At 41.1% G+C, this 15979-nt stretch overlaps 1 protein-coding gene across 5 annotated transcripts in view; it reads right to left on the bottom strand.

The window, feature by feature from the left end:
* PCSK6 (proprotein convertase subtilisin/kexin type 6) overlaps nucleotides 1–15979 on the bottom strand; it is a 157582-nt gene that overhangs the window by 56564 nt on the left and 85039 nt on the right. For all 5 annotated transcript variants that reach the window (XR_001941756.1, XM_018566763.1, XM_018566762.1 and 2 more), the window contains exons 7-8: nucleotides 13491–13663; nucleotides 8452–8664 (exon numbers count right to left, since the gene is read on the bottom strand). Coding sequence is in view for 4 of the 5 variants with exons in the window: in XM_018566763.1 (XP_018422265.1) it covers nucleotides 8452–8664; nucleotides 13491–13663 (386 nt within the window). In the remaining variant the exon portion in view is untranslated. The remainder of the gene's footprint in view (nucleotides 1–8451; nucleotides 8665–13490; nucleotides 13664–15979) is intronic.

The following is a 15979-nucleotide window of genomic DNA, read 5'->3' as shown; positions in this document are numbered from 1 at the left end:
CACCTAAACGCGTGGTTCATTAGTGCCTGCGTTCCGGTCCAGTGCGATCTGCAAAAAAATACATGTAGCATTTTATGCAGATCGCACTGGGCCGGAATGCAGGCACTAATGTGCAACTCGTTCGGGTGCCGGCGATCGCACTGCGGGTGGCAGTCGTGGCTGCGGTGTCATTGACTTCAATGCACCGCCACGCCCCATAACAAAGTGAGCGGGCCGGGTTCCATTCCAGTGGCTGAACGCACTGGAACACTATGGTGTAACTGGGCCCTCAATTAAACTGGGGACCAGTCTAGCAGCCGGACAAGACTGAGGATCAGCATATTTTCTTTACTTTAGCCCATAGACAAAAGTGAGCAGTTAACCCTTGAAAGGTTTAGGCTTTACAATTCCTGGAGTTCCTCTTTAATGTTACATTGTTCAGATGTTTAGTTGTAGTTCAGAAGGCAGGCTATGTGAGCGTAGTGACACAAAGTAGTGCATCTTCACAGGGCTAAGTGAAGTGGTGTCAGTGCAGTGAGGAAGTACATCCAATGGACATCTTCAATAAGTCAATTTACAAAGTTCTAGATGGATCTGTTTATTAGGAGTGAGAACTTCTGGAAATTCAATATAGAAATTGTGATTTTTAGTTTTTGACCATAGATACCCTTTAAATAACTGACCCAGAACAAGTACGTATCAGGATGTCACCAGTCCTTATGTGCATACTTGTTCTGGGTTAGTGACTCGATGTATTGAAAGAAAAAGGGTCAGAATGACAGCAAGGTGAGCATGCACGCTCAATCAAAGACTTCTCGTTTTATTAAAAGACAAAAAAATTAAAAAGTATGTGTAGAGGTAGATATACATATATATATTCTATTTAATAAAACATGTCTGTATTTTTTGATGCTCAAGCGAAGCTTTCAAGTTCTTTTAATTAAAAAAGAAAATAAATGTTAATTTACACACACAGACTTATAATTACAGCTTCGGCTTAACTACATATCCCATTAAGCCTAGCTAGCTAAAGCAGTGTAAAGATCATCGATAATTTAGATCCCCCACACCCATTATAGTACATCTGTGATTAATACAAACTAAATGGCTGCACCTGTCTGTGCAGCAATGTAGCGCGCGCTCCGCAGTCACACTGTATGCATCTTTTATAAATTAAGTGGCATCTCTAAGCATATCTCCGAGTCTGAAAGCTCCTAGTCCGTGAAACACCAACTTCAGAGAGTTACATTTAGCGCATTTCAAAGGAGTTTACAAAATGCTGCTCTTGTTTCATTAAAGATTTATAAGGTTGCTCAGGTTAGTTTGGAACTCCTGCTGAGGTTTTCCTCTCCGGGTGCCTTATAAAATAAACTGGATCATGTTGCATATTAAGTATGCAATTAGAGCCCAAGTTTGACAGTAAAAATCTTTCAACTATTTGCTATTCTGCTTCGCTGTAAAAACTATTAAACTCGTCAATTGGAATGGAGAAAGAAGTAAAAAAAAAAAAAAAGCAGCATTAAATGGCTGAGTGCTTTCTACTCCTTAATGCGGTTATATATGTAGCACAGTTAGAGGGTAGACACTTTGATAATTTATCAAGTCATAAATACATACTTCGCAGAAGTAAGGTCTGAACCTGAAATACCAGGTGCATTAATTATCGCCAGCTCTCTGCATCCTTCCAGCCAATTAGTGAAGCAGAGCGCCTGGAGAAAACCATCCTTTAATATTTAAATGCAAATATCTAGAACAGCCGTGAAAATGCTTTCAAATGAGTGAGTGGGTAATTCGATGTCAGTCCAGCGCGGGGCACAGCGATGGATTGGAAAGGGAAACTTTTGCAAGTTGTTAATTGAGTGGTAAAAGAATAAAATGAGAAGCTTCTTGTCTTGTTCCTAATGTCACCATGTGGCCTCTGCCTCATTGCCGCAGATTGCAGGAAGAATCATTCCTACATCGCTTCCTCAGATGAGAATCATATCATGTTGGTGACCCGGCATTAATTTGTTGGAAAGTTTCACGTTCAGCAGCCTCAGAGCAGATCTATGCTCAGGTTAGATGGTGCACCATCCATGAGTGATATTAGCTATTATTTATACAGAGTTAACCTACTGGCTCTCTAGCACATTATATCCCCACAAGCTAACCCAGTGATTCAAGAATAATGCAAAAGACGGACGGCAGATATAACAGAATTCATCCAAAGTCATAAAGATAACTATGCAAGGTATGCAAATTAGGCTGATGAATATGGCACTGAGTAGTTTTAGAGTACTAGTCTTGCATAATCTTATGCATGGTTAAAGGACCAGTAAAATTTGCTAAATTAAATTCCCACATCAATGCTATACAACATGAATGGGGGAATCTTTCCTGCAGGGCTTTTGTATTCTGACAGTCAATTTCTACAGTTGTGAGAATACCGGAAAAGTGACTGCGATTGAAAAATTGACTTGTTGAATGGAGTGGTTACAGGCAGGGCCACCCAGAGCACAAATTTTGGCTAAAGTAGGACTCGGCTAATATTCGAGCAGTGATTGGCCAACCCACTATATAAAACTTAACATCTCTAAGCGTGAATATAGATCTATATATATTTTATATTCCCCCCACAATAATATGTAGTCACCGTAATAAACTTTCACCACACATGCGCGCGCACACACACACGAAATAGTAAAGGATGTCACCAGCACACCAAGCTGTTAAATTCAGCAAATGTCCATTTTAATGACAGACAATTCCATCCAATAGCAAGTACTTTCGGGCCTCGCAGGGTCCCCGTCATCAGGCTCAGAATCTGAACCTAATGACGGGGACCCTGCGGGGAAATAGTAAAGGTGACATCTTTTACTATTTCGTATTTTGTTACGGCACGTCCGTGGTCACTGCAAGCACCCATTCTTACTATTTTTCAAGAAATCTGGTAAGGAGTGTATCAAGATACTCATACTTTTCCACACACACGTATACATACGTGTGAGCACACACATATACAGATACACACACAGTGAAAAAAGTTCATCAAGGTGACTACATGTGGTGCAAAATACAAATATGGCTGACTTCCTGTCCAGCAATGCTAACAGTCCTTGTAGGGTCATTAACAGCCCTCATGCCATAACGTGTGAGATGCATGTGTTTCTTTTGAAGTATCAAGAAATTGCACTTCATTCAACTCTATGCACTGCAGTGTGTTGTGACCCACTGCGGTAACATGCACTGCGTGAAAATGTCAACATGCTGCCTTTTTCACAATTACAAAAAGTTGTTTTCTATGTGCCCTTGCATTGAGCCTGCGGTATGATTGAGCCCTAAAGCCTCGGAAAATGTAACCAATAAAAATAGAAGGCTTAAGCTTCATAAAAAGTAATTGCATTGCCAAAGTCTTGCTTTAAAAAATTATGGAAGCTTTAATACATATTTGTATAGCATATCAACAGCCCTTCAATATAAAGCTCATTAGTCATTGGCATTGATTTGCCAGGATTAGTAAACTATTTAGAGAGGAAAGTCAAATAATTAACTTTCTAAGGTGCCGTCAGCCAGGGACATTCTTCCCCCACATCATTACCAGAATGTCAGGGAAGTTTGATTACCTGGGTCATCCACGGTTAGAGCACAGATACCTTTCTGCAGCCTCCCCTCCGAGTGTCTGATCATTACACAACTGTAATATACTGTATTGCACAAGTAGCTGTGACAGGTTTGGAACTCAAGATCGACCCTTCAAGGCCCCCCCCTCCCCCTAAGCTGCAAGGCCCCTTCTCCATGTGTTTAGAATTCTTATTAGTTTAAGCAGGGGTGTGGAATTCGTATCGCCCGACGCCCGGGACATGTAGCTCCGGGCGCTGGGCAAGTGCTTTTTTCGCTGTCTTAGCCCTGCTACGGACAAATAGCAGGGCTGGTTTTCTTTCCCTAAAATGAGCGCCGAGAGCAGCGCTTCGAGCGGGGGACGTGGAGCGCCGAGAGCGGATGGGCGGGGACGGAACGTGGAGCGCTGAGAGCGTGGGGCGGGGACAGAGGGTGAATCGTGTGAAGCGTTAAGAGCGGGGACAGAGCGTGAAGCGTTGAGCGCGGGGGGCGGGGACAGAGCAGGGGCGTGGAGTAGTGACAGGCTCTATCACCTCCCATAGCCTCTGTCCTCCGCGGCCGCTGCTCGTTCCTGTCAGACTCGCAGGAGTTCTAGCAACAGTGTTGTGCTAGAACACCTGTGTTGGAGGTGACAGGTTCAATAAAGAGTACCTGTCACCTCCAAATGCTATCATACAGGGGATTGTTAATCCCTGTGTGATAGCAATACAGTTAAGTTTTAAAAAAATAGTTAAAAGGAAAACATATTAAAAATGTAACTAAATAAAAATTAAAAAAATGAAAAAGGCAATAAAGTAAAAATAAAAAACAAATGAAATTTTTTTACAAAGTAAATAAGAATTGAAAAAATGAAAACCAGCCCCGCTGCCCCCATCTGCATGCGAATAAACGCGCAATGTTTTCAACTGCGATCGTGTGCAACCGCACGGGCAGGGCTGTATTGCAGTAGGAAAATGCGCAATCTGCCTGGCACAACTAGGTGCCATTAGAAAATAATGGCACTGGCAGCACAATCGGCAGTGGTGTGCGATCCGTGACTGCCCGGTCATTGTGCACAAAATTGAGCGGATGGCTGGGTGGTCACGGAATCGCACACCACCGCCGATCGTGCTGTCAGTGCCATTATTTTCTAATGGCCCCCCAGTAATGCCAAGCAGATTGCGCATTTACCTGCTGCAATACCGCCCGATCACACACAATCATAGTTGAAAACACTGCGCGGTGCATGTTGTGAAAATAGGTACAGTTACCTTTTTTTTTCAGCGATTGTCACGCAGATGTAACCCCATACATGTGGATGCAACCGCTGTATGCAACCACACACGATCGCACGTCCCCAAGTCTGCACCAACCCTAAAGGGTAAATTCACTTTCACAAGTAATTTGGGAAAATGGAATTACCCGCACAAATCTCCCTCCCACTATACTTACCTTTCAGCAAACGGTCCTTCCCTTCCACCAGTACAGGTGTACTATCTGTAACTGTTCCATGTATTCTGAATTTCGCTTGCAAATTTCAAGCACTCGTTGGTCAGCGCAGTCACCTGACAGCACTGACCAATGAGAAGCGCTTCTTAGCACCGCTAAATACGGTTTTGGTTAATATAATTTTTTTTGTATCAGGACAAGTAGATTGTCATGAGGGACAAGTAGATTCGGCCCCCGCTTTAGTCCTTGGACAAGTAGTTTTTTCAAAAATTTCCACACCCCTGTTAAGTACATTTAAAGAAACTTCCACTAGATTACAGTATTTCACATCACGTAACATTAATGTCCTGAAAAATGTACAGTCCAACCAGTTCAGAAGGTGAAAAATAGACTCCAAAAATGTTACATCTGAAATTACATCAGCAATCCTCAATATCGCTCCATTAATATACATGGACATTTGTGGGCAGTTAAATTAGAAACTTTACACAAGATGCTTGATGAGAACTGTGCCAGTATTCAATTTTCTGTGTTTTCATCTATTATATTTTTGCTAACTTTTGACAAAGCTAGAGCTCTCTTAAGGAGCAACAGAGCTGAAACAAAACAACAACAAAAATACAAATATGTGCATTTTAAGATAAAAGAACCAAAAACAAGAAAAGCGGGTTCAGAAAGGCAAGAAGAAAAGAGAAGTGCAAGAAATGTTTACATTTAGGAAGCAGCCCAGTTAAACTTTTGCCATAGCACAGTTTTTATAAATCAGACCCATCAGTATACATAAATTAAAGTTTTTTTTCTTGCATTTCAAGCACCAAAAGGATTGCTTTGAATTGCAGGTCCACCTAAGAATGTAACTGTTGGAGAGAACTGGATTACACAAACATTTGATAACCAGACACTGACATGGAAAAAAAAACTGGTCAGCCACTAAATTGGAATTAGTTCAACATAAAAAGAAAAAAACCCCAAACATTATTTTAGCCATTTAAATACTAGTGCACATGTTCACCCATTTACTGCATAGGATACAGGTCAAGTTTTCAATTAAACTGGATAACCTTTTCAAGACTGGGTTCACCTGATAAATATATTTTTATTCCTAAGTGTTTAAAACCGAATAAAGCACACTTGGAAACGCGTATCACGACAGAAGGAGTGACAGGAGGGCCAAGCTGGAACAATTTATGAATCCTGCAGGATTACATTGCAGAGGCCATTAAATGAGCTAATGGCATAGTGAGCACCGATGAGGCCTCTAGCATTGAAACTTGGCTCATGCAGAGAGCTAGGTTAGCATTTGGAGCTCTTGGGTAGAAATGTTCAATAAAATTTTATAGTTTTTTTCAAAACAGCATTTTTTTAAAGATAGTTTCCAGATGCTAATTCAATGCTGTGCCAATATTTATTCAGTTTACAGGCTAGTATTTAGCTTTAGATACGATGTTAAGTCATGATCAATCACATTCAATTATAACATCTATTTTTGTAAAAGCAGAAAAACATTTCAATTTGGAAAATGTTTTTTGCATGCTGAAGCAAATATTTAGACAAGTTGCTGACATCTTTATTATGTTTTAAAATGAAGAGCTTTGCAGATATTTGCCAGTCTCATTCCTTCTTTCTTTTAGGTATCAAATAAGTTACCTGGTTTAGGGCTGCACACTACAGTTCCCAGGCTACCAGATTTTAAAAACAGCACAGTTGTGCCCAGAAGATCTGGCACTGGAGCATCTGCCCCGTAAGACCTGGCACTTGAGCCCCTGCCCCGGAAGACCTGGCACTGGAGCCCCTGCTCCAGAAAACCTTGTACTGGAACTTTTGTCGAGAAAGACCTGATAGCGAGTCTCCACTCCAAGAAAACCTGGTAGTGTAGCTCCGGCACTGGGAAATCTGACAGTTCCTGCACTAAAGAATCTGGTACTTGAGGTCCAGTATGACATGGAAACCTCTGCACGGAATAACCTGGTAGAGAAGCTCCTGCCCAGGAAACCCTGGTAGTAGAGCTCCTGTCCAAAGAAACCTGGTAGCAGACCTACTAAAATCTGAAATGCATAGTATTTCTTGATAAACAGATTTGAGGCCACCTCCCCCCCCCTAGCAGTGTAAATAGTTGTAGGACAAAGGATTGTGGGCAAGACCCTCTAGTATTACTACAGGGAGTGAACAAAACAATACTCTTCTTTAAAATGATGCATTTGATTCATCAGACATTTAAAAACAATATACAGATATTACCCATTGCTGCCAACCAGGAAATTTAGATTGGAGAACCTGGAAGGCTTTGAAAACAAAGAACTGTACAGAGGTAAAACTCTGCTCAGCAATGAAACCAAAGCTAATAAGAGTTCTAAGGCAGAAGACTGAAGACATTCCTTTAGCAACCACAGTAATTAGCCAAAATTGAACTGTTACCATTCTAAGGCAGAAGGCCGTTTTACAGTATACGTACATGAACCTTTTTTTTTCCTTACAGCAAAAACAGCATAGAACTTAGCCAGCACTACACAGAATTCATGTAAGGGTTTGACAAAGCAGTAAGCATAAATCAATACGACAAATCTGTAAATGCAAAACAGAACATATCTAAATGCCTTGCTAAATAAAAAAAATCTAAATACAGTGTAAGACCTGTTCCTGTAAGGTCCCAGTTACACACTGCTCTGGTTCCATTTACCCAGCATCCAGAAACAACCCGAGATAATGAGATGCCTGCATAAAGTCAAATATGTGTAAATAAAAATTGGACTTTTGTACTCACCACAAAATCCTTTTCTCTGTGTTCAATGAAGGACACAGCAAAGATTGCTAGATCTTGACCACTGTTGGCAAATGGGTGGCAGTATAACGCAGTGGTCAAGATATAGCGTTCTTTACTGTGTCCTTTAATGAACGAAAGAGAAAAGGACATGATTTATACAACTTAAGCTTTAAGCAGCATTAGTGTGTTAAAAAAATTTGACTCAATATTGTGCAGCAATCTTCATTGCATTTATTTTTATTTGTTACACTGCTAAGTCATGAGAACATACCGAACAAATCTTTTCAACCTTTGTCAGCTTGCGTGAGCACAGAATATTCAAAATATATCTAAAGGATAGATACAAGACCAATACTAGACTAAGTATTGCATATTAGCAGTGAGATCACCCAGGAAAGAAGTTACTACTTATCTCCAAGTGTATATATAATACAGCATTTGGACAGCCAAGCAGGTACTGTTCGTGTACTGCTATGAGCACTGGGTAGCATACATTCAACATAAAGACAATCATGACAATCATGACAATCCAAAATCTGGGTGAAAAACATGTCTGCATTTTAGGCATGTAATAGAAAAGATCTAATAGATAACCCTTCAGAGGATAACCCAACATACCCCAACCATAAACATTGCTAAAACTGCCAAGAACCCTCATTAAGCATTAGCACAGTCAGCGTACTTACTATCTTCCTCTCGTAGAAGGCTCCGCTGCTGTATGTTGTAGAAAGGGTGGAGGCACACTCTTCCAGGTACCAAGGCTTGTAACCATTCTCTGTGGTGCTGCTTATGGAGATGGTGTAGACGCTGTTGGTATATCCATCACAGGAGCAGTAATCTCCTTCTCTACCACCGTTACCTGATGCCCAGACATAAATTGAGCCAAGCCCTTTACGCCCCTAAAACCAAAAACCAATAGAGCTTTTAAAACCATTTACTGGTCTACTTAAAGCATAGCTTAGAACTTTGAACAGTCTTATGTCTCACATGATGCATGCCCCCTGAAAAATGAGTAACGTAATGCAGAAAATTGTAAAGGAAATCTCACCGCTCCAATTTCTTAGCCGCCATCAGGACTCCTCAGGTGCTGGTCTAATAGGAGTGTCTCCACCTTGGAATGTAGTAGTATGCGAACAGACCACACTATCCAGAAAATTCCAATACTACAGACTTTATTGAAATTCACAGCAAATCCAGTATAACAGTGGATAAAGGTGTATAAGACCGCAAATACTTAAGTGAAATACTGGTCTGTATTTGTTACCTCTATGAATAAGCCTACAGGTGAAACACGTAAGAGTTTGTAGCTGTTTTGGGGCTAGGCGGTGCTGGTATTTGCTGTTTTATACACCTTTATCCACTGTTACACTGGATTTGCTGTGAATTTCAATAAAGTCTGTAGTATTGGAATTCTCTGGATAGTGCGGTCTGTTTGTATACTACATAATGCAGAAATTACTGCAAAAGTCCCTATCAGAGGCACAAAATGTCTGAACCTGAAGGGCAAAATGACCATAAACAAAAATTCAGTAATTTGTATTAAACATAACACCAATTTTAAAATATATACCATAACCTGCCAAGTACCTAGAAGTGGCTACCTTTATAGTGATTTTTTAAAATCCTAAATAATAAAGGCTGAACTTTAAAATGACCACAAGAAACACAGCCTATCTGCTTAAGGCTTCAGTTTATCATGTAGATACAGGTCATTAGTGGAGCCCCCTCTCTAGGCACTAGTCTGGATATTTAGGAGCCCCGTTTGTTTACCAATGCAGAAGTAACATTTCCAAAAAAACATCCACCACAGATATCCATTTTATTCACATGCTAAATTGTAGTGATAAACCTGAATGGTGATGCATCAAAACACAATGGCAAGTTACCCAGCATAAATTTAGGAAAAAGAACTGCCCTACTGACATGTAGGGGAGTTGTGTGGCTGCAATGGATTACAGAGAATAAAGAAACTGCATGAACCTTCACATTGCAGTGTTTGCTGGCTAGCAATAACAGGCTACAAATGGTTTTCACTTGTTTGGAACCTCTCTTAAAAGGTATTACAAAAACAAAAAAACATGCTACATTAGAAGACATGACTTAAAATTAATATGACATGTGCCATATAAACAGGAACCCAAAACAATAATCCTTGAAACATGGCTTTGTTTCTCATGAGCTGCTCCTGCGTCAGAGGACAAAACATGTAGGGCGTGGATGTGACTTTTCCTTGAGGGTGCATTCACACCAAAATGGGAGCTAAAAAGTCAACAGAGGTACATTAACTTGAGTTTGCATAGTGCATCGACATCTGTTGAGTTTTTTTAGTTTGATTTTTACACCAAGCGATATAAAAAGGTATTGGTTTTGCCTTGTGTTAACATTTGTTACCAGTTCACACCAGTACTGCGTTGGAAAAAATGTAGAGCCTGCTTTCCTTTTTCAGTGAACTGTTCCCATTCATTTTCAGATTTCTTTGCGTTGGCATCTCTGTACAGTTCCCAGTGGCTAATTAGGAGGTTGATTCACTACAAATTGTTCAGTACAGTAGTAACTATGTATTCATCCACAAATATTTGTTATGCTTTACAAGTTATCCATAGTCTCTCTAGCAGAGTCATTAGCAAAGGATGCACATGTGGAAACATCGAGCTCCAGTAGCTGTGAGCCAGGACAATGCTGGACATATACTAGTCTCACACAGCTGTGACTGTGTTCTCCTCCGAGAAATAAACTTAAGGGAATATTCTGATGACTTCTCTCATATTTAGGCTTGTAGCCAGCACGGGCACCTCCCCTTCGTGCCTTATCACATTTACAGAGCATGTGTCTAAATTGTCAGCTGCACCCACACCCTTACCACAAGGACCCGTGTAATAGAAAATCTGGTTTCATTACATCATACCACAACAGAAACAGAAGACAAGCAAACTGGGACTCTTGCTGCACACAATTATAAATGTGCGTTTTGCATCTAAAACGCAGCCAATATGTAACACTAGGCTGACAAATGCCGACAGTCCTTAAACTTTTTTGGCCAACTATTTAAAATATATTTCATAATGAAATCACATTGGAGAACACACAGAGGGCAATGCATTTCCTGAATATGTATAGGAGGACAATAAAAACGTGAAATTGTAAATTAGGCAGTGAATAGATGAGATATGGAGGTAAATAAACATCAATGTATTAAACGCTCAAATTTTTTTTTTTTCAGTAATGAATCCAGATCATACAAATATACACCGCCCAGCAAAGTATTGAATTTACATTGTTGTCCAAACACTTAGTCATCTTGTTTCTGCTTCTACTCTCCGAGCTCAGATCACAAGGGAGAGCAGTCTCCAGGCAGCTGTCCATCGACTAGCTTTGAGAAGGCAGAAGGGAGCAGGGATGTGGCTTGCCTTGCTGTGTCTGTGGAGACACACAAGGATAGCTCCACAGGATCCTACAATGGAAAGGAGCCACCGTAAACAGGACCAGTGTTGAGGGGACCAGATGATTCTACAGGAAGCTAACATTTTTAGCCATCAAGAAGTAGCATCCATTGTAAGAGATTTCATTATTTGAAATAGCCTAAAAGCCCTTTTCAATTTAATATCACTTTAACCTATCAATAAGAACCAGATTGGCTTGTTCCGGAGCACCTACAGTCAGGGTTGGACTGTCCACAATGGAGCATATAGGCACAGCAAACTTTAGAACCCTAAGAAACAATCCTCCGCTACGATCACCCCTTTTATATAGAACTTTTTCTGGTTTTACTCAAAATAATACCTGGACTAAAATATAGTCACATGGTTAATTTCTTAGATAGCTTTATAGGACGATGGTCATACTATGCGGTGACTTTAAATCCACTAAGGGCTGAAAAAAAGAAAATTAAAACTACAAATCTAGGAAAAGCTGCCTCTGTTATCCAACATTACAAGCTTACTCTGTGCCTAAATATTAACCTTGTCTGTAAAGCTGGAAAGTAAGCTGCTGAGAGGGGGGGGGGCTAAGAGGGTAATTACCCACTAAGTATTCAATAGCACTACCACCACTGATCAACTTCAAAAAAAAGTAAAATCGTTCCATGAAATGCTAATGCTGTATATATTGTCATTACATTAAAATGGCCACTCACTAACTTTAATGAGTAGCAAAGTAAAAAAAAAAAACCCCCCACAAAATTTAATGAGTAAGAAAAAAAAAAAAAAAAAAAAAAAAAAAATGTATATATCGCCCAGAAAAAGGAAATAATTGGAATGCAGGGAGTGTACTACAAAAAAGCAATAGGCAAGAGTAATAGATAAAGGTCTGTAATGAAGTTTGCCAATTCCTTGCAAAGTATTTAACACATAGAAATTAATGTTCTTTCCTAAGGAAAAGTTCAGGCTCACTTCAATTTGCCTTTTTAAAACCCAATACCAAGCAGATTTAGGAAGAATCAGGGGGTAGGGCTAAACTTTATGTTCAAACTTATTAATGCATTAAATGTATTTTATTTGTGTATCACTCGGCTGTAGATTCTCAAATCATCTCTGAACTGGTACGGACACTGTCCTTCCTTCTGGAGGGGGGCTACTTGTGTTCCCCATGGTCCCTGTGTGTGATGTAAAGTAGTCACCGCTCCAAGCTCATTCCCGAGATTAAATATAATCTCACTTTTAGTTTACGAACTTGTACTGAGATTTGTAGTCCATCACATGAGCGAGCTTGGAGCGGTGGCTCCTTTGCAACGCACACTGGAACCATGGGGAACAAAAGTATCCACCCTCCAGAAGGAAGGTGCAGATTCAGGGAGGATTTGAAGATCTCCAGCTGAGTGATGCACAAATAAAAAATATTTTTGGTAATAGTTAAGGTACTTGAATGCTGATGCATAAAACAAAACATAGGAGCCACGTTTAACAATGACAAGCAAGTGTAGCACCCTCTAAGGGGGAGTGCTTAGTAAATTTAGTATCGTCAGATTGTAAGCAGCCTGATGCTGATATGTAGTCCATGCTCATATTGTTTGCCCTAATTAGTCTGTCATCTTTTGCATCTGCCTGCTGCTCGGCGTACCCTGGCCACAGGGCAGAACCACCAATGAGACTGTTATGAGTTGTATGTTTCCATAGCCAATCACTAGGAGGTTGATGGCCAGTGGTGCATGCTGGGAGAGGAGATAGGGTCTTTGAGGTCCAGTGGCTAATACTGAAACCAAACATGAGGATGACTAATGATTCCTGATTCAAGTGCTGCTTTGCCAAGTGCTCTTCTAACAGACAGCCATGTCTGACTCCTAGTCTGTGATGGATGCAGTTTCTCTATCATACCATTCAAAGGAGTCTACACCAGCCTGGTAGATCCTGACTATCAACCTCTCTCCCTAAAGTTCATTAATAAAATTCCTTAGCATCATATCTATAGTCTGGACCTTGCTTTTATCACTCACCATAGAGGGTGGTAAGTGGTTAGTTTGAATCTGGATAACCCTAGACATGGCAATGATGGATGGTTCTACTATTTTCTGTGGCTCCTTAAGGGGGGTCCGCTACACAAGTATTTAGCATACCATTTTATAATGCATCCTGCCATAATTTGTGTGTAGAGCTCAGCTTTAATCTTGAAGAAAACTAACAAATCTTCAAATGCAAAGTACTCAAGTGACCGAAAGATAAAGATATCACAGATTCACTTTTCTGCTTGAACAAAAACCAAGCCAGAACATAAATGAAGCCAAGTGAATTACCTTCTTAATGCCTTCTTCAAAGGCTTTTTTGGCCAAAGGTCCAGGGCCATCCACAGTCTTCCCATCATCATCAGGGCCCCAGCTTGCACTGTAAATGTCAATGTAGTCAGGCCGGATGCCGAGGGACTTCGCTTCAACGACATCCGTCACGTCCCCATCTAGCATGCGGATTCCTGAAAAAAGATGAAAATGCACAAATAGCTAAATCACACTAAATATGACATCGATCTATAATCAAGTTGCAATCAAATCAAGTAGCTAATACTGTTTAAGACAAAGATCAAGTGAAGTGTCAGCAATAAATGAGCAAAGCACATATGGTTACACTTTGAATTATTAGAGATCACTTTCAATTCTACGCTGGAGCTAAAGCTCAAAAGTAACAACTTGTGAAATTTAAGTAGCAGTGTCTTCTGACCGCAGAACCACAGTTTTATTAACTAAGAGCCAAGGATCGCTGTTAAATTTGTACCCAAAGCAGATATTTGCAGTTTTGTATCATATAGCCAGCATCTCCCTTCATACAAATAACAAGAACTTCCAATCTAATTAGGAAGCCAGACAATTAAGCAGTTCTACTCATTTAGCCGGTCAATGTGTTCTTGCTTGGTCACTGGAGAAGCCTCTCTTTGCTACTTCAATCATCCAACCACAAAACCACTCTTGTTTTCTTGCGCATACCAACAGATTTTTATTGCCTCGCTGCTGTGTCTAAATGTCCTGTATATAAACTATGCATGCATTTCTATTAAATGAGCTCTGGTTAGAAGACAGCTGTTGTACAGGGAAATCATTAGGTGCAAACAAGAAGAGCAAAGAACATTCTAGACAAAAGTAACTAAAGAGTAATTCTAGAGAAGAAAGCATATTTTTCAAATATAGTCAATGTTACAATACTGTAATGTACAGAATTTAAAGCTGACCCCGATTGTGATGACCCTGTGCTGTCTGTGAAGCAGAGTGTTTTTCGGAGGGACTAATTTCCTCTCCTTTCTGGGGGTATTGTTTGAAAGGAGAGGAAATTAGTCCCTCCGAGGAGGGGTGAAATACCTTAACCACAGCATACAAAACCAAATCGGCCTCAGGCTACAAATCAATCCTATTCTACTTTATGGAGTAAGTAATATTCAGTGATTTACCTAGACATTTTGCCAGTGGTAGGAGGGGGAAAGTTAGGGGGTGGTGGTGTACGCCACCCTCTGCAGATCCACATCTACAAAGCCTGGGCAACCAGTGACGTTCCTGGTTGCCAGGAGCTGGGCGGACACCAGCCAGAGCGTCCCAGGTTGCTAAGAGCTGGGTAGGGGAGATGTGTAAAAGCAATACACATCTACCAGCCTGACTCTTTGCAACCTGGGAACGCTATGGCCACAAAGGGGGCGGCAGGCACACTGCAAACATTGTGCAGTAGGGCGTCCATGCCGCTCTGCCTGCTGCCCCTGCCACGTGACCCAAAGAGATGCCGCTTGAGCCAATAACCTCCCTCATTAAAGTGACAGCCCTGGTGCCATCATTGTGATATCTCAGCCTCCTTCCCTAAAATACAACACATCCAGGAGGATCTCAAATTCGGGAGAAATTTAGCAACTTTCCACAGGCCCTTACAGTGAGTTAAACCTTAAAAATACATTTACAAGTACCTTAACTATTAACAAAAATGTATCTTATGTAAAGAGGACATCAAGGCTGGGTCCTGGAAGGCAGGTATATCTCACCGCCGTTTGGGTTGTAGTCCCTCTAAGGGCCAGAGGGAAAACCTTCCTGCCACAGGAAGGGTTTTCAAAACTCTGCAACTCCAGAGAGGAGTGTGGGAGTAGTAAGGAGAAAAGGTGTCAGCTGTGACTAGTGCTTGAGACCTGCTGTGTTGCCGTGACTCAGGACTGATTACTGGGAAGGGATTTTGCCAAGCCTGAAAAATGTTTCCTCATTTGTGCCGAAGATACGGACTTTACTTTGAGTTTTTGCTGAGAAGAAGCTTATATATTTGTCTTTCCAGTTTTGACTGCTCTGAAGAGGAAAAATAAAAGTTTTTGTTTGTGGAAAAACCTGTGCAACCCCTCACACACATCTTCTGGTCCTGCCCCCCCGCGTATAACCCTTCTGGCAAAAGGTGTATGAGGCTGTCTATAAGATTACAGGAGCCACACTTCCTTTCACACTTACGCATTCCCTTCCCCACTGGGAACCTGGCAAACCTATGGGCGCATTCAAATCACAACCCAGACACCTCATTAATGCTGCGCGCACAATCATCCCCCGCCACTGGCAGACAGACGACGCACCCAGTATCCGCGAATGGCTTGCAGTTTGGCCACGTCTACGAAATGGAGGAGATCCTGGCCACCAAACAAAATAGTTTCTGAACGCTATGGGCTTGCTGGACCTACTTTGCCAGTACTGCTGACTTCACTACACTGAGCCGCCTTCCAGCTATACACAATTACTATCCCCAGACCATCCCCCATTGTCCACCGCATCTAACACTATAA

This window comes from Nanorana parkeri, unplaced genomic scaffold (genome assembly GCF_000935625.1).
Source record: "Nanorana parkeri isolate BGI_ZX_2015 unplaced genomic scaffold, ASM93562v1 scaffold973, whole genome shotgun sequence".
NCBI classification, from domain to species: Eukaryota; Metazoa; Chordata; class Amphibia; order Anura; family Dicroglossidae; genus Nanorana; species Nanorana parkeri.
The sequence above is the reverse complement of the archived record's forward strand: the minus strand, read 5'-3'. Positions and strand labels throughout refer to the sequence as shown.